A 23393-nucleotide genomic window follows, 5' to 3' on the forward strand; every position below is an offset into this window, starting at 1 on the left:
TTTTTTTTTTTAACTTTCATATTTTTCTGCCCACCCAATGCAAGAGTTGAAAATGCATTTCCCTGTAATATGGAGGCTGGCTTTGCAGATTTAGCTGCCTGATTTATAAAACTGTGTGAACAAATTATTTTGCAGATTCCTTGGCCAATTAAAACAAGAACTCAAATTCCTGTGAAATGAGCCTCCTACCTCACACCCCCCCCCCCACAGCAAACCTGATGAAACAAAAGCTTTGAATTGCTATTTTTTTTTTTTTTTTTTTCCTTTTTTTTTTTTTTTTTTTTTTAAGGGGGAGAGTTAGAAATTGGTAGTGTTATATTTGGAATGTCAAAAGGGAATGTTTTTACTTTTTCAGACATTTTTTGCTTTTACTCATTTATTCTCTTCTTGGTAAGATGCACGGTTTGGCCACAGGGAAAGCTAACTGGGCACTGGGGTGACTGCATCTGTAGATTTCGCTGTTCACCTCCTTCCAAGGAAAAAGCTTTAGCTGGAAGATACAGCCCAGCTGTAGTGCAGTCATTAAATGTATTGCTTTTGTACCTCTGGCAGAATTGCAATTAGTGTTTACATTTCTGCAGTGATCTGGAATGGAGTGGATGCCTAGAACAGAGGCTAATACAAAGTACTTGTAGATGCTTTACAGGTCTTTTGCCTTGCACTTCAGGGGGAAAAGGGAAGGGAGGGTCTTAATGATTGCTTTAGCAAAGGCTTAACCCAATTTCTTTAAAGCATTTTTTAATTAAGAAAGACAAGAGATGTAAACTAGGGTCTGCTGTAATCTAGAAGGCTTGGTAATTACAAAGCAAACACGATGGGGAGCACCCTGTGTCTATGCCACAGAATCAAAGTAGGTTACACTTCTCCCTGATTGCATTTTGGTTTATTATTTGCCAGTATCTCCTGGTATGTAGCCACTGCTTGTTCGAATGGCTCTTTCATATGTGTACATATATGTGCATTGGTCCATGCATGAATGCAGGCTCGGTCCAGTCTTGCCGCATTTTAGCTCTTGTGGGTTAAGCAGTGGCTGTGTAGAAAGAGAGTTGAGAAATGAATTGGTTTCATATATTGTAGAACTGAATTTTATTGGAATAAATAATCAAATCTGCCACTGGAGATCCCCTCCTTCAAGGGGATGAGTTCCCTGCCCTCAGTCCAGAGGTGTATCCATTCAAGCCTGGAAATCATTACTCTAAGATCAAGAAATTATCTGATATGTTTAAAAGTTAAGCAAATGCTCAAGGGCTCTGCTGTTTAGGGGCCAGAGTAATCAGTGTGGTGCAGGCAAGTGCTTCTAATGTGGTACAAAGCTGGTTAAGGTTGATTGCTAACCCCAGTAGTCTTTGGATTGTGTTCTGCATGGGTGCACTTGGAAAAGATTAAATTTTTGCATTTGGACCCATATGGGCAGACATATGCTACATCAGCGTCCTGTTGGCTTCAGTATCATCCTTGTGTCTGTTTGCATCTAGCTGGAGGATGTAGCCCATAGCTCGTAGTGTCCTTATGTTATAGGTAAATAAACGAACACAAGTCCTTTTGCTCAGTGATTTGATACCTATAGGTGTATGCAGAAGCAGTGGGGAGGATGAGTGCCATCAGGCAGTAGCACTGCCTTTGTGTCAGGCAGTACTTACAGTTGATATTGTGTTTATGAAAACTGTGTTTATGAGGCTGAGGCATAAAACAAAGCCCAGCTTGCAAGGGTGAAAAGCAGGGATCGGTAGGTATATGGTGCTAGCAGTCATTTAACCCAATCTGCCCACAGTAAAATGCAACTCAGTACAGTGAACTGTGCATTACCAGCACACTGCAGCCTTCCTCCAATAGACAGGATGTGGACAGGAGTCTGTACATGGAGCTGTGTGGAAACAAACAGCATGGCAGAGGCAGTGAGAGCACAGGGACCATCATCTCTGACTGGGCTGGTGAGCAGTAGCCTGCCTGAGCAATCCCTGCTCAAAACAGGACTGTAAGCACTCAGCACACCAATTTTGGTGTACTTTCCGTTAAAGTATTGTGCAGTTCTGCTCCTTTTCTCTGGGCAAATTATTTCTCTTGGGTGCTTATTTTTCCATCTCCAGCTGTCTTGACTATTTAGAAATGCATCATCTTCAGTGTAGGGACTGCAGCTATTCCTTGAAGTTTTCACAGCATGGAGGCTCACCTTGAGCTTGTGCTTGTAGATATTTCAGCAGTGTCAAGAGCTGATACCAAGATATCAAGCTGCTATCAAGTGCAAAGTTATAGATAGATCAATGCACAGGCACTCAGCAATTTGTATGCCCAGACCTGCCATTATTTATTTAGGGTCAATCCAGAAAATCAAACTAGTAGAAATCAATCTGCTGAAATTCAGTGAATCTGTGGTTACAGCTTGCATGGTAAATCTGATCCTGCTGGTTTTGTATTTGTGCTATTTTTGACTCATAATTTTGTTTTGCTGGCTAGCTGTCTCATTGCACAGTTCTTAGGAATTTGATAGCAAAAACAAATGGATACTACATATAATTGTTATGGTATGGCCAGGAACTATTTTTTATAACAAAATGCAAACACAGACACAGGTACATGTAGGCAGTATTGCACAGGGTACTGTTCATCTAATGAGCTTCACTGACTTGACTATACGTGTGCCTCCAGCCTGTTCTACGTGCAAAGGATTAACCCATCTCCTGCTTCCCTTTGCATTCAGCACAGGGCAATTGTGCACAGTCAATTCACGTAGCCCTGCAGATGATCAGTAACAGGGACATTTATTGTTATTTTCTTGTATCTTGAGTGCTGTCACTCACACCTGCAGGTACTTTTGGCTGGAAATAACAGCCTTAAGTCTGCTGTCCTTGGAAAGGCCGGGCATGTTATTCTCGGTGAGGAAAATGATCATATTGCCACCTAACTCAGGTGAAGAGATCATTCTGATGCAATCAGAAAGAAAAGTCTCTCTAGTGGACTATCTTGAGTTGATGTTACTTGAGTGTTTCCATTATTTATACGAACTCCCCAGGGTAGCCTTGTGCCGGACTACTGCATAACGCTAGCTGGAGCATTGATATAGATACGTGTATGTGTGTGTATGCATGCATACTGAGAGTTCAGTTAGCCAAATTTTTTAGTAAGGATTTGAATTTATACCAGGTGGAAGTTTGTACCTGAGCTACAGAAATTTACCATTTTGCATAAAAAATATTACTTTGTGAAAATATGTTTGTAAGAAATGTTGCACTTTGCGTTTTTTCAAAGTATGTCTTTCTGGGTAGAGAGGTTAGAAAAGAGAAGGAGTTTTTTGCAGTTTTCAGCCAAAACTATTGTTTTGGGTTTTTTATTTCTGAAAATAATAGTAGTAAAATAGTTTATGCATGCATCATTTCTTCACAGTTTACTGCAGATCTCAGCTTTCAAGAAAATTCTGTTTGTCTGCAAGAACGTATGGACACTTAGAATTGAGCAGAGTCTTGAACGTAATTTTATGTAGTCAGATGAGAACTCTGTAATGTTTTGCTGGCAAGGGCATCCCTCTAGATGCCACTTTTCAATGTGAAGCATGACCTATGACACACCATATGCCAAAGGACTCTTACTATCAACACTAATAAGTTCTTACATCAGTGTTTTAGTTGTATAATAGCTATTCAAAAACCTCATAAAGAGGAATTGCAGCAGACTTCATCAGGATAACAGTCTATGGCCACGGTAAGGGCTATGACTAGATTTGCATCTGTTTTAAGCAGTGAAGCTCTCTTAAGAGCAACCTACAAATTCTCCAGAATTATCTATTGGCCTGTCCATGGATCTGTGTTAACTCTCCTTAACATCGTCAGGATTAGCGGGCAGGGGCTGAGAGCAGAAAGATTATACTTTACTGTTCCCTACAGCTATTTGAGACCTCCCTGTTGTCATGAGAACCATGCACCAGCTTGCAATATGTGCCTTCAGAGGCTTAACTCTGTAAGGTTGAGAAGGCTTCACCCCTCTCAGAATAATGTTTTCCAGGTCCTGAAGTACTCTCTCTGGAGGTACCTCATCTGGCTTTGGGCATCTACAACACTCCAGTGTAAACCCTTGCTCATTGTACTGGCCTAAGGAAATGCCATGCCCCCAGAGCTGTTGAGCCGGTTCATGTGGCTCCATGGATTAACTTAGTTCAGAAGCATAAAATACTTTCCTCCTCTTTCTCTATTTCACCTGTGTCATTTGCTGCCTGAGTGACTTTTTTTTTTTCTTTTTTTCTTTTGCTCTCCAACAAAATACAGAAGCCTCAGATTACCAAAACAGCTGCACATGTTCTGGGTTAATGCATTTAAGTCAGGCTCCAGGGTCTGGGCAAGTGCCAAGATCCTGGATCAGCTGCTTTGCCGGAATTAGGCTGCTGTAATGGAGCCCTGCATTATTGTGTTGCAATTATTTTGGCTTGCAGCTGGCTGTTCACTCTATTTTTTTACTGAAGTGAGATAGAAGGATTTTGTCTTAAAAATAGAATTTTCTTTTCAGAATCTTATAGAAGCTTGGAGTTACATACCATGCCTGTAAGAGGTGCCCTTCTGTTTATCTTCAGATTTGTCTTCAAGGAGAAGGGCAAGTAATATTTGTCATAGTTTTTGAAGAGCAGGAACAATGCTACTAGATCTCAAAATAGAAAAGTGTGTTGAAACAAGAATAAAATAAGTTATTAAAGTATTATATAATTATATGGTTTTAAGTTTTCAACAAGAACAGGTTTATTTTCAACATCAACCACTTACTAGTAGCAAGTTCTTAAAGTTGGAAAAGAGAAGGAGTTTTTTGCAGTTTTCAGCCAAAACTATTGTTTTGGGTTTTTTATTTCTGAAAATAATAGTAGTAAAATAGTTTATGCATGCATCATTTCTTCACAGTTTACTGCAGATCTCAGCTTTCAAGAAAATTCTGTTTGTCTGCAAGAACGTATGGACACTTAGAATTGAGCAGAGTCTTGAACGTAATTTTATGTAGTCAGATGAGAACTCTGTAATGTTTTGCTGGCAAGGGCATCTCTCTAGATGCCACTTTTCAATGTGAAGCATGACCTATGACACACCATATGCCAAAGGACTCTTACTATCAACACTAATAAGTTCTTACATCAGTGTTTTAGTTGTATAATAGCTATTCAAAAACCTCATAAAGAGGAATTGCAGCAGACTTCATCAGGATAACAGTCTATGGCCACGGTAAGGGCTATGACTAGATTTGCATCTGTTTTAAGCAGTGAAGCTCTCTTAAGAGCAACCTACAAATTCTCCAGAATTATCTATTGGCCTGTCCATGGATCTGTGTTAACTCTCCTTAACATCGTCAGGATTAGCGGGCAGGGGCTGAGAGCAGAAAGATTATACTTTACTGTTCCCTACAGCTATTTGAGACCTCCCTGTTGTCATGAGAACCATGCACCAGCTTGCAATATGTGCCTTCAGAGGCTTAACTCTGTAAGGTTGAGAAGGCTTCACCCCTCTCAGAATAATGTTTTCCAGGTCCCGTAGTACTCTCCCTGGAGGTACCTCATCTGGCTTTGGGCATCTACAACACTCCAGTGTAAACCCTTGCTCATTGTACTGGCCTAAGGAAATGCCATGCCCCCAGAGCTGTTGAGCCGGTTCATGTGGCTCCATGGATTAACTTAGTTCAGAAGCATAAAATACTTTCCTCCTCTCTCTCTATTTCACCTGTGTCATTTGCTGCCTGAGTGACTTTTTTTTTTTCTTTTTTTCTTTTGCTCTCCAACAAAATACAGAAGCCTCAGATTACCAAAACAGCTGCACATGTTCTGGGTTAATGCATTTAAGTCAGGCTCCAGGGTCTGGGCAAGTGCCAAGATCCTGGATCAGCTGCTTTGCCGGAATTAGGCTGCTGTAATGGAGCCCTGCATTATTGTGTTGCAATTATTTTGGCTTGCAGCTGGCTGTTCACTCTATTTTTTTACTGAAGTGAGATAGAAGGATTTTGTCTTAAAAATAGAATTTTCTTTTCAGAATCTTATAGAAGCTTGGAGTTACATACCATGCCTGTAAGAGGTGCCCTTCTGTTTATCTTCAGATTTGTCTTCAAGGAGAAGGGCAAGTAATATTTGTCATAGTTTTTGAAGAGCAGGAACAATGCTACTAGATCTCAAAATAGAAAAGTGTGTTGAAACAAGAATAAAATAAGTTATTAAAGTATTATATAATTATATGGTTTTAAGTTTTCAACAAGAAGAGGTTTATTTTCAACATCAACCACTTACTAGTAGCAAGTTCTTAAAGTTGTCGCTATAATTTGGAAATCCTTTGTGTAGAGAAATAAAAGAATGGATCCAGATTTTAAACTGAAGAAAATAATTTCTACAGCCTTGAATCTCCTGTATTTTTACCCATTCGAAGCTCTTTTTGATGCCTATTTATATATATTTCTTGTCAAATAACAGCTCTCTCAGGTTCTCCAATTGATACCAAAAAGTAAACTGAATGCAATCTTTTATCTTTGAACTGCTCAACTGTGCCCTTCTTCATGTTCTTGTTAATAATGCCAGGTCTCCCAGGAGCACTCTCATGCAATTTTATCACATAAGCTTTTTGTTTGACCTTACCTGCTGTTCCCCTAGAACATAAGGGGTGTGAAGGGGGGAAGCCAAAATGCCAGCCTGCCTTAATTAAAATTTTGGTCTCAGAAGATGTTACAGTATGTGATTTCATTAGTTATATAATGAAAGTATTTAATCATACCTCTTACTTGTCTGGACCTTTTTACTTAGTAGTGAGGTCACTGAGTTTTAAACTGACTCTTTTCAGGTGTGGAAAAGTAACTGTGGGCTGGGTATGCATCTTTAGGCGATCCATAAATTCATTGTATCCGTGATTTCGTATATTTGCCCTAAAGGTAGTTGCTTGGATGATGAAGTAGGAGGCACTAAGTAAGAGTTCAGCATTCTTTGCAAAACGTTTTTCCCCCATGGGACAGCAAGCATGCATATAAATGTTTTTTTAAAAGATAACGCTACTCCTCACCGCCAACACTTGGAACTTGGCATCATAGCAAAAGGGTAAAGGAAAAGATAATGGATATTTCTGTGGCATAAGAAGCTCTAAATCTTACATGTACTATGTGGTGTTACTTTCATCATTTCTCATTGCCATAATCTAAATCACCTCAATAGTGGGCCTTCTACCTCCCAGATAAATTCATTTGTTTAATGGAGTAACTATTCTCAAGGAAAAGTGTGCACAAAGCATCCTATCTTAGCTTTTGTAAAGAAATATCTTATTCTAGCTTATGTAGGAAAAGCAGAGTTTAAAAAAAAAAAAAAATTGTGAGGCTCTGATCCTACACATCTTTTGAAATGGGAGGGTTTACTTTGCTAGGGGAGTTGTGTTATTCCCCTAATTTTTTTTTTTTCCATTTTGTTAGCAGCTTAGAAGTACCCCCAGTTGGCAGCATTTTCTAAGTAGCACATGAAACCAGCTATGCTTCAGATGCTCTGTGCTTTGGGTTTCTTCCAGCCCCCGGGGTTGCAAAACAAGTAAACCCAGGATTTCATATAGCTTTTTGAGAAAGAATAAAGCAAGGGGACAAGGAGGAGCAGTTCAGCTAGGTAAGACAGATCCTACTCAGTTGAACCAAACTTGCCACATTTCAGAGCTTTTATCCAAAAAAAAAAAAAAAATATATATATATATTTCTATTATATCAGAGTATTTTCAGCAGCAGTTTTTACCAAATCCAACAAATAGATTGCTCTGAAATAATCCAAAACTGCAGGAAATTTCCCAATTTTATTTCTTCTTCTGAAGCTAGATGAAGATATTTTTGCACTATTCATTTTGTGGGATTTATAGCTTTGTAAACTAGAGAGAGAAAGCGGGTGGGGAAGATAGACAAACTGTCTTTTATCCAGTATTTTTCTTCTTTCTTTTGTGATAATAAATCTTACCAGCTCATATCTCTGACGCATATACATTTTGCTGAGTTTCTTAATGCAGCTGAATATGGCTCTTTCTCTGTGAGTCTGACAACAAGTCTGGCTATTGATCTGTTACCAGGTTAGGAAGCATGAACGTTTTTTTAGCAAAGCTATGGACAATTTAGGGACCGAGAGCTATGATTCTGGCAGCAATTATGTTTCAAGACTCAAAGTTCAACATCCTGCAGTTTTATAACCCCAGCTCTGCTGGGAATTATTGGAGTCGCTGTCATTGTAATCACTTTAGGAATACATTTACAGGGTTATGTGTTTTCAGTGAATGTTACTGGAGCACCATTAGCTAAGAATTGTTTTGATCTTGCGCAACTTGAATGAATCGATGTCATTAGTTTTAAATTTTGAAAACAAAACTAACGTAATACCCCGTGGTTTCCCCTGCAAGCTGTACTGCTGGAGTGGGATGTGCTTTTACCTGAAATGAAAGAAGCCAAGCTGTGAGTCACTTCTGTGAAAAGGCTTCTCTTGTTTTGTGAGGGTCTGAACTTGCAAAGTGCTGTGGGGAAATGACTCTGTGTGCTGCTTTGGTTTTTGACATGTGCTGTTTTATGTGTGTTTTAAGCTACCTCATACCTCCAAGTTTTCTGTTGCTTCTTAAGAGTCCTTTATTTCAGGCATAGGTAATCTTAGTGGTTTTTTTCCTTTGTATGTATGTGAAAACTAAATAAAATAATTGCTTGGTCTTATGTTTTGAGGAGAAAGGACGGATTTTAGCATTTAACTATTATGTATTTGTCCTTCTATCTCAGACAGTATCCATTTCATACCAATAAATTTTCTGTGATTTCTTCAAGTAGAATATAAAGTTCAAGTATCTTACTAAGTCAAGACATTTTTAAGTGTATTGCAGAGAGAAGCAGACAGAGTAGGAGTGGATTGATCAACTACAGTAGATTTGCTTTGCAGCATGTTTTGAATTTTAGGTCCAAGCTTAAACTACAAAATTGCTTACAAAGTAATCTGGATTCCAGCTGCACAAGGTGCAGTTTAAATCTCCAAACTCACACAGAAAATAACAATAGGAGGGAGACATTAATTAATATGTCCTCTGTGGTAGTCTTCTGAACTGAAGATGCTTTGAGTTGAGGCTAAAATCAAAATCAGCTTAAACTTATAGATTAAGTTTAAGGTTTTATGAGACATTATTCCATCATTTGCAGTAAAACTTGCCAGATAATGGTAAACCACATAATGACAAAAACCCCAACATTTTCCTCAGGCAATTAAATGTGCACCCAATTCTAGCATGTAGCACCTGGACATGAGAAGCCAGTCTGAACACAGTGCCTTGGAGAAGTGCTTCTCTAGAGAAAGAGTGCATAGGGATGGTATTGTGATGTCCACATAGGAGGTGAAACACCTGGTGGCAATCCAGTACTTGAGAGTCTCACATGAGGTAAGGAGTGTCATTAGGAGGGACTGGTAGACCTCTGTATCAAAGGGCTTTGTTCTGGCTGCCCTTGGCTGAATTCCTGCTCTTGCTTGGGCTGAGAAGGGATCTCATTATGCAGCTTCCACAACTTGGACAACTATCCTATGCAAGGTTCTCCAATTAGCCTATATTTCCTTCTGTTTTACGGGTAACATTTAGGGCCTGTTTGAGAATCAAAAGGTTCTTTGTGATGCTTTAGAGGATGTGGTTTAGTGGTGGACTTGACAGTGTCAGGGCGATGGTTGGACTTGATGAGTTTAGCTATCTTTTCCATTCTAAACAATTCTTTGAATCAATTCTATGACTTTGTGATTCTAAGACATTGTTTGATCTTACTGAACAGCTTGCTTCAGTTTTTTTCTTCCTTTCAGTATTGCAAATCCTTTGAGATGGACCAGCTCAAAGCTTTTTGTAATAACTTTTGTCAGAACTTTACCAAACATACTAACATGTATGACTGAATTGTAGTTTTACAATGGCATTTCTTCGTCTCTGATTAGTAATTTATCACAGGCATTTTAAATTTCTATGATTATAAAGTAAAAGCTACATGCAGCCACTTTAATACTTTGCCCATAGCTTATTTGAAAAAGTAAAGGAAAATATAGCCTAGCAAAATTGTGAGAACGGATACTGATCATATTCTTCAGTCTACAAAGTCTACTTTGACTGATGAACAGTACTCCAGCCAGGGCAAAGTAAACTAAAATAGGCCAGAAATATCCCTTAGAATATCCGCAGTACACGGGTGAACGGTGCTTGTGAAGTGAACTGGGTGGCATTACCAGTATATGATCAAAGGGAGGAGAGACTGGGAAGAGGATCCTGTCTCACATGCAAAAGATTAGTCTTTTTCTTGGAAGACATGAAAAGCATTAAGAGCTGACTAACATTTTCCTAAGTATTTCAAGTCTAGAACATGTAATTTAATGCTCTGAATAATACTGGACAAAGACCACATTCTGATAATATCTTTATTCACAGAACTTCTTATTAAACTGATGCATATCTTGTAGCAAGATGTCCCTCCTTTAGTTAGGGGTTTCAAGTGATAAAAATGTGCTTTGTCTCTGGGTAAATTGCCTCCTTGTTAATTACAGGGTCTGTTGAAACTTTAAATTTTATTTCTAATCTCAACAGTTCTAGGTTTATCTTCCAGCCATGTAATTTTATTATACCATTTTCTGCTCTGTTGCAGAACTATGGTTGTGGTTTAACCCCAGCAAGCAACTCAGCCCCATGCAGCCACTCACTCACTCACTCTCTCAAGTGGCATGGAGGAGAGAATCAGAAAAGTAGAAAGCATGCATGATGTCATATGGTCTGGGATATCCCTTTAGTCAGTTGGGATCAACTGTCCTGGCTTTGTCACCTCCCAGCTTCTTTGAGCACCCCCAACCTCCCCCTGGTGGGGTGGTATGAGAAGAAGAAAAGGCCTTGACTTTGTGTGAGCACTGCTCAGGAGTAACTAAAACATCCATGGATTATCCTGCTGTTTTCAGCATAAATCCAAAACTCACTCACAGAGTAGCTACTAGAAAGAAAATAACTCTGCCCTGGCCAAAACCAGCACAACTATCTACTTGCAGATGCCTCTATGTCTTTTGAGTAAGTTGAACAGAGTGTGAGCTCATTAGGTCTTCCAGGAAGAGGTGCACTTTCTGAGCTTGGAACATGTTTGTAGCTTTCTTCTCAGCCCTGATCAGTTTTGAGGAGTCTTCTGTAAAGGTAATAACCATCTGTGTGCAGAAGCTTTTGCTGTTAGACTGTTTTCAGGACATTGCAGGGTATTCCCTTGTGTTCGCACCAAGAGGTGGTGCTTGCTCCCCTTGGCTTTTTCATGGGAGCTCAAGTTCAATATCTTCCCAGAGCTCCTGGCAGTTGCAGCAAAGGCTGAGCTGGTCTTGACCTGCAAGAGGGAGGGAGGTAGGGAACCAGAAAGGCACTACAGTAGTTGCAGAGCAGGCAGGAGCATGACCACATCTGTGTAGCATTTCGCCCGGCTCAATCACCTGGCTTGAGGTTTCCCTTTTGACTTTCTCTTGGGCTTTTCTTGTCTAAGCCACTGAACTATGTTGCCAAGGTTACCTGCATTTTGGGTGGCACTACACTGAGTGAAGTGGAAAGCAAGCAGGTGAGCTCTCAAATCATGTCCCATCAAAACCACTGTTATTTTATGTATTTGCATTGGATGCACTTGGATGCAAGGACTCTGTTGAAGAGTTAGGAGTACAGTAAGACTTGCAGTTCAGGGACTCAACACCAGACTGCTGCACTTCTCAAAGTGCTGATTACTCTTTACTAGCTGTGCTGATACACGTATTACAAAGCTGTCTTACTAATACATGCTTCAAATCTAAAATGAACGGCACCCAACATGGGTGTGCCATTCCTGAAGTGTCTGTGCTGAGGCCAGCAGAGCACCACACATGCTTTAATTACAACTCTGAGTGACACTACTGGCAGAGGTGTAAGACCACTGCATTTTGTGATTTGAGCTTCCAGGAAATTAAAACATTTGTGGGTCTTCCATGCAGTCTTTCTTCCCTGGGATGTTAAAGTTAGATGACTTTCAGCATGGTGATGCAGACTGTAAAGGTTCAGAGTATTACCTTGATTGTATGACAGCCTCTTCCATTTCAACTGCAATCCAAGGCTCATCTTTCCTCTGAGGCATTCATTGAAATTCTGCGCACGATATGTTCCTCTGGTTGTTTAACAATGTCTCTCATGTTTGCCCTGATTTAAAAAATCCTCCTTTGTAGCAGAGATAACATAGAGCAGGATGATATAATTGCAGTAAAGAGGCCCTGGAGCTTGCAGTAATAGGATGGTTCATCTGATGTGTACTGCCATTAGAAAATAACCCACGTATGTATGTTCTCGGGGGACAGTAAAGAGGCTTTTAAGGATTTCTCTGTATGTAGTATGAAAGCTAATGAGTAAAAGAGCAAGTGCAAAGAAAACTATTGCTGCATAAGCATGGTGCCACTTCCAGTTCTCAGTTATTTCCTTACACCTCTCTAGCTCCAAAACATCCATCTCTGCCCAGTAATGTGTGGGTTTTCATGCACTGCAGTTGGTTTGAGACTTTTGCAGACTTTTGAGAAAACTGAATTATTTTCATTTCACTGTAAAGTGAAAAGCATGGCAGAGCTAAGTTGAGGATTAAAACTGCTGTGTGTGTACAAAATAAGTAATTTTGGGGGAATAGCACTCTCTAATGGTCTGTGCCCCCTAAAAAACAAAAAAATAGATTTTGCTATAATAATAATACAGTTTTACAAGCATTGCTGAAAGGTTGATATTAGCCTCAATTCTCTGACCTTCATTCTTTTTCCTGGGCACTGTGCAGAAATATACGAAGACATAACACAATAAACAGTGAAGGACTTTTTCAAATGTTACATGTAGAATTTGGCCTGTGGTGGTAGGAGATCCAGAGTATCTGGTTTCTGATATTAACAACTTTTTGTCCAAATGGATTGGCATGTAGAATAACAATTCTTCCACTTGTATTTGTGCTGAAATAGAAGCCATTTAGCAAAACAGACGTTGGCTTCTTTGTTTTGTCACAGCATTTTTTCTCTTGCTTATAGAGCTTGTTATAGATAAAAAAATTAATTCACCTTTTAATACTCTGTACTCCCTCTGTACTGTTGGAATATATTTTTGTACCTTATCAGAGTTTTGTGTTCAATAGAATGGATGAACTTGGATTTTTCTTTATATATTTAACACAGTAAAGGATCAGGCTTTGCTATCAGGTAAAATGAAGCAGCCTTACCTAGGTTGTAGAACTTTGCAGAGGACATTGGATTTTGACTAAATGCTATACTGGGGTTCTGCAGCAAGGTCTGACATTAACTTCATTTCATTCCAAAGGGTACTGATCATAAAAAAGTCCATGAATATTAAATAAGGAAGAGGTGACAGCCAGCATTGTTGCAAGAATACACGCATGCCAATAACCTTATTAAACATCCCTTGTTTCTACGCACAAGTTAGGGGAATAAATAGTCAAGAGTACCTCCTTCTGGACCTAAAAAGTGACCTATTTTCCTGTGAATCTAGGAGGATTCAGGATACAACCTCTTTACTCCCATTGGATCAAATTGGAAGTATGTTAGAGTGCATGGGAGGTATTTTTCTCTTTGTATTGATGCTTTTCTGTGTGGTCAGAGGATTGCAAAGGGCTCACAGAGGGAGTAGGAAAAAGGTCTTAGTTTCAGGGTTGCAAGCAGTACTCTGTGTGTTGGGACAGGGGTAAAGAGTGCCCATGCCCTATGTGCAGGAGAAATTCCTGAAGTCCTTGAAGAGTAATAAGACTGTTAAATTAATAATTTGTAGCCTAGTAGACTTCAGCTTTTAAGCCCATCTCCTTTTCATATTCCTGTACCTAAAACATGGAGTGGTTATGTCATGTACTAAGCAGTGTTTGATAATACAGAGGAGATTTTCAGGGTGGAGAGTGTGTGTTCATGTATCATTGGAACTAGATGATCTTTAGGGTCCCTTCCAACCAAAGCCATTCTGTGTTTTTGTAATACCCCTATGAGATCATGCCTACATGTTTGTCATAAGTGTAGCTCCTTCAACATTTCCATAAGTTTTTGTTTCAGTCTGATACTCATGTCTGTATAGGGTAATACATTTGTCATATTTGGAAAATGTGAAACACGAAACTGAGGGGGAGAGAGCGCTGCGTATTCAAACATACAGCAGGGCATTAGCACTAGTCTGACTAATGGTAATGCAATCATATTTACTAGACATAATGGAAGGGTTTTCTAGTTGACCCAAGTGGTGTCTGTCTGTCTCTGCAGAACTCCAATCCACCACCTTGTGCCAGTGCATCACGATCCAATTCTGTGAGCCCAAATCCAATGTTCAGTTAGAGTCTCCAAATGTGTCACTTGATCCGCGATCCACCATCCATCTATCGCTCTTTACACATCTGGGACTTATTTTAACAACCACAAGTGGCATGAGATGAATTATCTGTTGCTGCTTCTGCTGTCAGTTGACACCTCTCTATTAAACTTCCAGTCTTGCAAATACCAGAATAGTAGTGCTAAATTTTTTATTTCTGTCCTGTATCCCTCCCCCCTATAATTGGTATACTGGAGCAGAAAAGGACTTGCAATTTTGTTATTGCTGTATAAGCCTTCTGTAAACTCAGTTACAGCACTTCTGATGTTGGTAATTTTTACAACTAAAAAATATGCTGACACTGTGTTTGGGCATAGGAAAAGAGCAAATTTGAATGTATAATAATCTAGTGATTTTGGGAGATGTTTGATGCTATATCCCATCCAACTTAATCACTCATGGAATTTTTTTTTATATTATTTGCTCAATTGACTGGAGGCATTAATCTCATATCTGTGTAAAGGCATCTTTAATGCCAAAAACTTGATCAGAAATACCCAACATTTCTCTGACATAGAACAGATTTTGAAGGAAAGCTATCAGTTGAAAATAGAGCAGCAGAAACAGAGACATTGTTGCTTTATTTTTCTTACATAATGAAGAAATACCCAGATGATGATTTTCAATTCGTGAGGTATATTGAACCATGTATCGTATTCATGAATATAAATTGAGCAGACGTGACACATTTTTCATATAAAGATGACACAGAGTTGCTCCTTCTGGTAGTTCTTTGTCTGAAATATGCTTATTCTAAGAACATCACTACAGAGTTAATAGTGCACTGCATAACTGCATGTTAAAAAGGGAGTGTTAAAGAAACATCTTAAAGAGAAATTATTCATAGATTTATAATACTTATGGCTTGCCACATTTTTCAAGGACAGGATCTTTCTGCATCTTCCTTTTCTTTCCTACTTTTTCTGCAAAATTCTTCATCTCTAAATATTAGCATCACCCAGCCAGCCCACTTCCATCTGCCTATGCTCATTCTCAGGCTAGATCATGTTGCTGCTGAGCGGCGCACCATTTGTGCTTTACTTCCCATCCACGCTTCTACCTCATTAGCAGCTTGGCTCTCCAGATCATCCAGTCTCTGCCCGTTTCTCAGTTAGTCCTAGAAGGGTTGTCCCAGGAGAAAACCTGCAATCCTGTGGTGACTTTGAACACAGAGTTAGTAATAGGTTAAAACGGAAGCATCAGCTTCTCATACTTGTGCAGGCACTTGTGTGTCAGCAGTGTTCCTACTGAAAAATGGTGAGAACACTCTCTAATTTATGATTTTCCTCCTTTGACAAATATGAAACTAGTAGGATGGAATATGACCCTTAATATACTCTAATTACATAAAAAACCCCTTGCAAATAGGAGCCAGTGTGCATACAGATGTTCTTCTTGATTAAAATAAAGCCTTCTCTGTTTACATCATGCTAGGAAGTAGCATTACAAGAAAGATATGAGGGTAAGATAAGAAATGTGACCTGAAAGAAACTGTCAGATTAGACTAAGAAGGCCAAGTACTGGTGTCTTTGAAGTTGATGGGAGTTTTGCCACTGAGAAAGTAGCCAAAAGACAGTAGCATCCTGTGTCTCTTTAAGGATTTACAGTCCTGCACTGCAGTCAGACATCCCTCAAGGAGGTCTCTGCCACAGGGTAAAAGAGCATAACAAAGGTGTGCTGCCTGTTCAGCCTGCCTGAGCTGTCAGCTCACAGAATTTGTTTATTGCACTTCAATTTTCCTTTCCACTAACGCTTCTCTAGAAATGAGCTTTGACTAATTTTTGACTAATGCAAGGAGAAATTATGAGATCATTTGCTGTCATTAGAACAGTTGTAATTTTGCCCTTGCAAGCAACAGGGTATTTGAAGACATCTTTCTTGTTCCAGGTTACCAGTCTGTCCTGCCAAACCAGCAGCAGGGGTTCCAGGGTCTCATGGGAATGCAGCAGCCGCCCCAAAGCCAGAACCTGATGAATAATCAACAGGGAAATCAGGTGCAAGGCATGATGGTGCAGTATCCAGCCATGTCGTCTTATCAGGTACTTAGGAACCCTAAGGAAAGACTGCTTTTCTTGGAGAGTGCTTAACTGAATTAAGTTTTTGTGTCACTCAACGCTTCATTTGGACAGTGTGTGGCAGGAGGCCTCCTGATAAACATGTCCGAAGTCAAATCGGTTTCTTTGCTTCCTGTTAACATAGTATTCCTGACTTTAATTCTGAATTGGGAATACTTCAAATGAACTATTTATTACAGCCTGCAGTGAGCGTAAAATGTCACAAAGAATGAAGGAATTAGACTTCTTCCTGTGAAGAAAATTAATTAAAAAAAAAAATAAGAACATTGTTTATTTCTTCTTTTTTTTTTTTTGCCAGTGCAGTACTGTTTCCTGTAATGAAGTTGAGGGCTTTGCCTGATCGAGTTAAAAATTACTCATCTGTGGAGACTCCTGCCAAGGATCTCACCATGTCTTCTATAACAAGCTGTAGCCAGATGGATTATTGTTTATTGGGTTCTGGGGAGAGGGAAGGCAGTGTCTTGATTTTGACCAGGTCTGTAAGTTCCCAGACTTATTTCCCCACCCCTTATACCTAGTTTCTTTGAGGTATGCCAAGAGCATGTGAAAGGTGTCCCGTGCTTACATTTCCTCCTGGTCCCTCTGGAAAGTTTAGAAACTAAATGACATCTAACTCATTTTAATAGATTGAAATGATTGAGCAGCCATTCAGCTTTTCCCTTGGCTTCTCTGAAAACACTACAGCAACCCAGATGGAAATGGGGGAATTGCTTGTGGGTAAAATATTCCCCTTACTTCTTCAGAATGACTGTATTGAAAATGCGTCTTAAAGGTTAATGATCAAGTTAGAGGTTTAGACCTTTTAGATGGCCTAGATATAGCAGAGTCAAGTCTTTCATTTGCATTGATCCCAGAAATTCATAGTCCACTAGGTCATAACAGAGACACGTCCTTGACCTAGGAGGAGAGGGAATTCTCTTTAACCCTTCTCTAACAAAAAAATCTTCAAGATGAGAACAGTTCTGAGCAGCACAAAATTACAAATTTTGGCGGAACATGTAGTATACTCAAATTCAGCTAGAAGGAACATAGGGATACTGGGAACCTACTTTAATTTGCTTAGTAATTGCTACCTTCTTTTTTTCCTGCATCTTTCTGTATTCCTACCTAGGTGCCAATGACCCAGGGTTCTCAAGGATTGCCACAACAATCATATCAACAACCAATCATGCTACCTAATCAATCAGGTCAAGGAACACTTACAGCCACTGGGATGCCTGTCTACTGTAATGTCATACCTCCTGCCCCACAGAACAACCTACGGTTGATTGCCCCACACTGCCCCTCCAATAATGTTCCAGTTATTTCTGCCAGCTGCAGGACAAACTGTGCAAGCATCAACAATGCAGGGTGGCAGGTCAAGTACTGACACTGTGGCTTAAAGTGGATATATGAGGATAGCGGTGCATTATTTGACAAATAAATCATGGCCTTCAAATGAAGAGGAACACAACAGGATAAACAGTTTGAGGGCATAAGTACTGACTATGCTCAAGTGATTTGCTGCTGGAAAAATCTGTAAAAAAAAATAAAAGTAAAATAAATTTTGAAAAAAAAATGTTTGCTGGTTAATGGTGCATATTTTTGTCATGTCTGCTAGGTATGCCTTTATAGCTTAGCTAGTGACATGAATTCATTGAGGTAAGATTTTTTCCTACCACTGAACACCACTGTGTAGATTGTAATATCCCCGATTCGGATTAGTTTTGTACTTTGTGTTGAGTTTGTGAAGCTAAAAGTATTTAAAAATATAATAAAAATCACATTGTACCAAAGCTGTAATGGAAATAAAAAAAAAAAAAAAAAAGAGAAAACAAAAAGAGAATTACTGAATGGAAATAAGGAATAATTTATATACACTATAGAGTTTTTTATGGATATATACTGTATTGTAGTGCTTAATCACAATAAAGCTATTTGACCTCATGGAGGAAGGTCATGTTTCTACCACCTGCTTGGTCTCGTCTGTTTCTGAGTGAACTTCCATTTGGTTCTGCATTGTCTTGTTTCAGGTGACGCTAATGGGGGAATGGTTCTTAACGGGCTTACAGGAGTTTGGTAAGAAAACAACATACCTGTATGTATCTCAGCATGTATACCATAACAGTTAAGGCCACTGAGAAACTGTAGTGCAGCCACACGGGAAGTAGTCAGTGAACAATGTACCAGTTCATCTTAAACTAAGTTTGCACTTTACCAATCCCTAGGAGGACCAGTAAGGTCACAAACACAATTTGCCACTGTTACAAGCCTCTACTAAGCCATACCTCTCCAAGAGGCCATACAACAGTTGTATATTAGAAGACATAGTTGTCCCAAGATATCCCATCCACTGAATAGAAGATCAGTTGCTACTGATGTAGCAACCACAGTACCCAGCAATTCTGCTACATAGATACTCTGCCCAGTCATCGGTACTCCAGGTGTAAACCATTCTGACACAAGAAAATGGCCCAAGAATCTGGTCCACTGTGTTCAACTAAACCCTAAGGGGACTAACAATATATTTGGGTGTTTGGCTTTTAAAACACAGTGGTTTGCCAGAAATTTTTAGACCTTTTTTTCAATTCCAGTGGTGTTTCTCATTATTGTGTCCATCCTCGCTCAAATTCTCTGCTTGTTCTGATTAATTGGTTTTGATTCATAAATGCTGCATTGAGTTCTTCATTTTGATTCAGTGATGACAACATCTGAGACACAAATGTGTTTATCAGACAAAAGCCGGTGTTGTTGTTTACTTAAACTGCATTTTTGATAAATTTTGAACACTTTTACAATAGGTAGTAGTTGAGCACTCCAGAATAAGCCATACGCATTATGAAAAAAACTGAGATCCTTTTGTGTATAAAATCTGTATGTGTCATAATACAATTTTAGGTCCACCCAAGATTACAGCAGACTACAAGGCCCTGGGCCATTGTTAATGTGAATGTGAAAGAGCTTTTATTTTACACTTAAGATAGCTGACCTTTACTTTCTACTTCAGCTGTGGAAATGAGAACTGGAGGGGCTACTTCCCATATTTAAAACAAACATTTTTCTTTTCTGTACAATGAACAGATATCTTTCAGACTTCAGTCTTTTTGTACGTGTGTGTCTTAAAAGTGTGGAATCCAGTCCTGTGGGATCATAAGAAAGCCAAACACTGAATTTTATGTAGTGTAATCATGATTCATTTGCTGAGAGACAGTCAAGAGCATGAGCAGTTAAGTAAACACAATTCACTCTTCAATTAGAGGTGAAATGCCTTGGGAAAGCCTGCTGATTGATTTTTTTTTTCTTTTCCTTTTTTTAAATCAAGATACTGCATTTGAATTTTGTCTGTGACCCTGAGCTCTCATTTCAGATGCCCTGCATTGTATAGCTTATTTCCTTTTAGTGTTTTATATACTACAGAGGTTTCTCTCCTAGCATTACTATAGTTACACGTAATTGGATTTGCTGCTACAGAATGACTGACAGTGGAATGAATGGGTGTCCTTCTCTGTCAAGACTCCACAGTCCAGCAGAAAGGACCTACCTGCAGGTGACCTTGTGCAGGACAGATCTGTGTGTGCCCAGGCTGAACGAGAGGGGAGGGAGGAGGAATCTCTGTGCACCCAGTGTCTGGAGTGAAGAGATGCTTTGGTTGTCACTATATTTAAGTCCTATTTCTTCTCTTCTCTGAAGCACTACTGTTACCTTATTAATCTTTCTACTTGTCAGGGAAAAATGAATGAATTGACTGCTAAAAAAAATCCGCCCTCAGCATCATAGATCGATGGCAAGCTGAGCTGTAGATGCTTTCAGTAGAGATGGGGAAGAGAGTCAAAAAGGAAAGCCTAGGAGTCCTGCTTCTGTAAAGACAGACTTTCCTCATGTCTTTATTCCACTTTTGGTCACGTGCCCTTAGCAAACAGCATATCCTATGCCTGACCATAGCCATGCTTTCCCACAGTTTACCTGTCTCTGCTGCTACAATGACCAGCTGGTATAAAACATGTACTTAGCTGTGGGAGCAGAGATCCTGCTGGCTGATTTCTCACAGCCTTGTGACAGCAGCACCTACCTGAACAATAATGTACATTCCTGCTAAAATGAGACTTTAGCTTTTTATGTAAAATTGAGCAGTTGCGGGAGGAGGTCACAGCCACCCACCAATGGCTTATGTCCTCTGATTGTCTCACTCTCCAAAGAGTTTGAATCTCCTTAGGCATATGAGGAAACTGAATCTGTTCTCCCTCAGCTATGGAGAATGCCCTAATTATTAAAGTATCATATACATGGGGGGAGACATCGCACGTGGTGATATATTTGTTTTCTGCTGGAAGCATTTGCATTTGAAGACAAGTAATTTTTTTTCTATATCAAGTGAAGCACAAAAATTATCCTCTAATTTTATGTTTAAGTCATAAGATATTTTTAAGTCTTTCTCCAAAACCTTTCTTTCATTAATAAAATTATTTTTAGCTGGATTGCTTAGCACCCTTCTGCTATTAAATCAGAGATGTTTCAGCATTGTCAGAAGGGGAAGAAGAGGTAAAAAGAAGTGACCTGCAAATACATGCAACAAAAATGGGTAGGTGAAGCTCAATGTTTTTTTCGTAGTCTTTTGAAATATTTAGGGGTAATCTCCATAAGAGGGGTGCTGTTAGATTCATCTGGCCAAATGTAGTTCAAGCAACTTATCAGCTGGTCACCATGAGCTCAGAGTCCAGCTCCAGTGAAATTATTTACAGGACGTACACTTCTCCTATGGGGATGCTCTGTCACTGTGGGCTTGTTTTTCTCTAGTCTTCCCTTGGAATTTGGCAGACTCAGGCATCTACTCTGTGGCACTCCTGTTGTTGCATTTTCCCTTTGCCTACTGTATGCTTTCCTGGTTAAGTTGTATATTACTTTCTCCTTCTTTTTATGTTGTATAGCTGATGGAAAGTTCTCCCAAGGCCCCATACATATTTAATTTGCTACTTTTTTTTTTTTTTTTTTTTTTTAAGTTGATACTGCACTGAGAAACCAAAGAGGCATATCCTGAATTAAGCTGACTGCATTAGATGAGGCTGATCAGCCCCTTGGATGGGTCTAATTCATTTGGGCTGTCATTTGCAGAGGCTGTGCATCTGCAGCCAGATGCCATTTGCTACTGCTTTGCCCTTTGTGCTACCCAAAAAGTCAATGATTTTATCCTAAAACTGTATTCTCTTATGTTTTTGTTTACCTCTGTGTGAAAAACTTCCTATACTGAAGGAAGACTGTACAAATTATCCCAGCAGCAAGGAATGGAAATGTGCGGGGACCCTGCAGAATGCCCAGAGCATCTTCACCCCCTGAGCTGTAATGTGGGCACCCTTCCTGATATGACCATTGAGTGCCTAGCACCATTGTTTCACCTATGCTCCTAAATGTACAAGTCGTGTCTTTCATCCTCACCATTAAGGTGGCCTGTGTTGCCTCTCTGGGCTAGTTATGGAGAAAACAGTTTCCCTCCATTAATGCTCAGTGGAGAGTGATGCCCAGTCAGGGCTTGGAGTTTTGGAGTGTTGTCTCTCAGAGCTCCTCTTGATGGGTGAGGGAGAGGGAGACTCGTTTCCTCAGTCTTCAGAATTATACCACCCATGCTTAACCCAGAGACTATGCTTCAGAAATGCTCACAGCTTCCACACCTGCTTAGCTCATGTTATCTAAAATCACATTACAGGTGTAGGGCATTACCATCTAGTTTGGGGTAGTGGCCAGCTTAGGGCAAACATTGAGGCAATCTCGACTGGTGTTTCAACCACAATCCTACGAGCCTCAAGAAGGTTGTAGCAAGGTGGGAGTTGGTATCTTTTCCAAGGTAACAATTATAGGACAAGAAGAAATGGCCTCAATGCACCAGGGAGGGTTTAGATTGGACATCAGGAAAAATTCCTTCGCTGAAAGGGTGGTCAGGCATTAGAATAGGCTGCCCATGGAAGCTGAGAAGTCACCATGCTTAAAGTGTTCAAAAGATGTATGGATCTGGCACTTGGAGATGTAGTTTAGTGATGAACACGGTGCCACTAGATTAATGGTTGGACTCGATCTTGGAGGTCTTTTCCAGCCTTAATGATTCATATCTGTGTAGCAGAATATAGAAATACCTTGAACCCTTTGGACGAGAAGGTCGCTGAATGCACACTGCCTGCACCTACCATAGTGCAGGTGATGCAGCAGTTTGGGGGATGCCCAGTTCCCAAAATAGGGCAAAAGATGGCCATTTCTTATTGAATTTCTGCCCCTGGTTTGCTTTAAGAATGGACTGTCTTCCTTGCTGATTCCTTTCATTCTTCAGAAGAGTGGCTATAGTAAGCCTTTGAGGCAGTGGACTGATGGTTAAATATTTAATGCCACACGGTGTTTCTGAAGATGGTTGGTCCTGCCTTCAGTAATTGGCATGAACTATTGCTGTACTGCTTTGTTTTGCAGACCTTGGCTTACACACTGCTGAAAATACAACTTTCCAGTACACATCAGAGTTGGGCATCAAACCCCACTCTTCTGGCTCCTTTTACAATATCCCACCAACTGTGGAAGGGGATGACTCCTCATTATCTCTCCTGATATAAGGACAAGGGGACATAAAAGAAATTTTGCCTATTAAACCAGCGGTCTCCAAACAAAGGAAACATAAGAAGAGCTCTTTCCCCCCCATTGAGTACATAGGCAACCTGTGGCATTCTTTGCTGCAGGATGTAGGTGCCATTTCTGAAATAAGTGGACATGGTTAGAGAAAAATTTTGTACTGAAAGCTGCTAAATACAGCTAGACAGTGTTAAGTCCACAGAGGCAGAAAAAGTGTGAAGAAATGTTGTCATATCATTGCCCCATCTAGAAAGCCTTTCCCCAGAAACTATTACAGATAAGTATTAGACTGGGAATGAATATCTGACCCGATAAAATATGCAGTTCCATAAAGCAGTATTTGTTAACCAATACTTAATAAGCTAATAATAATTATAAATAATAATAAAAGTTGATGTCA

General features: G+C 39.7%; 1 protein-coding gene and 1 long non-coding RNA gene across 20 annotated transcripts in view; both read left to right on the top strand.

The window, feature by feature from the left end:
- The window catches only part of ARPP21 (cAMP regulated phosphoprotein 21), a 143888-nt gene extending 125530 nt beyond the window's left edge, over nt 1–18358 (top strand). For 17 of the 19 annotated variants that reach the window (XM_050331887.1, XM_050331864.1, XM_050331939.1 and 14 more), the window contains 2 exons: nt 16224–16375; nt 17523–18358. In XM_050331887.1, coding sequence (XP_050187844.1) covers nt 16224–16375; nt 17523–17780 — 410 coding nt within the window. In that variant the 3' untranslated portion in view covers nt 17781–18358. Of the gene's footprint in view, nt 1–16223; nt 16376–16709 lie in introns of all 19 variants that reach the window. The other 2 variants (XR_007630874.1, XM_050331992.1) reach the window with 2 other exon arrangements.
- LOC126648712 (uncharacterized) lies at nt 202–16100 on the top strand. The gene is made up of 2 exons (XR_007630884.1): nt 202–4719; nt 6216–16100. It is a non-coding gene; the product is annotated as an uncharacterized LOC126648712 (long non-coding RNA).
- Nucleotides 18359–23393: the final 5035 nt, after the last annotated feature.

This window comes from Myiozetetes cayanensis, unplaced genomic scaffold, assembly GCF_022539395.1.
Source record: "Myiozetetes cayanensis isolate MyiCay16 unplaced genomic scaffold, myiCay2020 scf1, whole genome shotgun sequence".
NCBI lineage: Eukaryota > Metazoa > Chordata > Aves > Passeriformes > Tyrannidae > Myiozetetes > Myiozetetes cayanensis.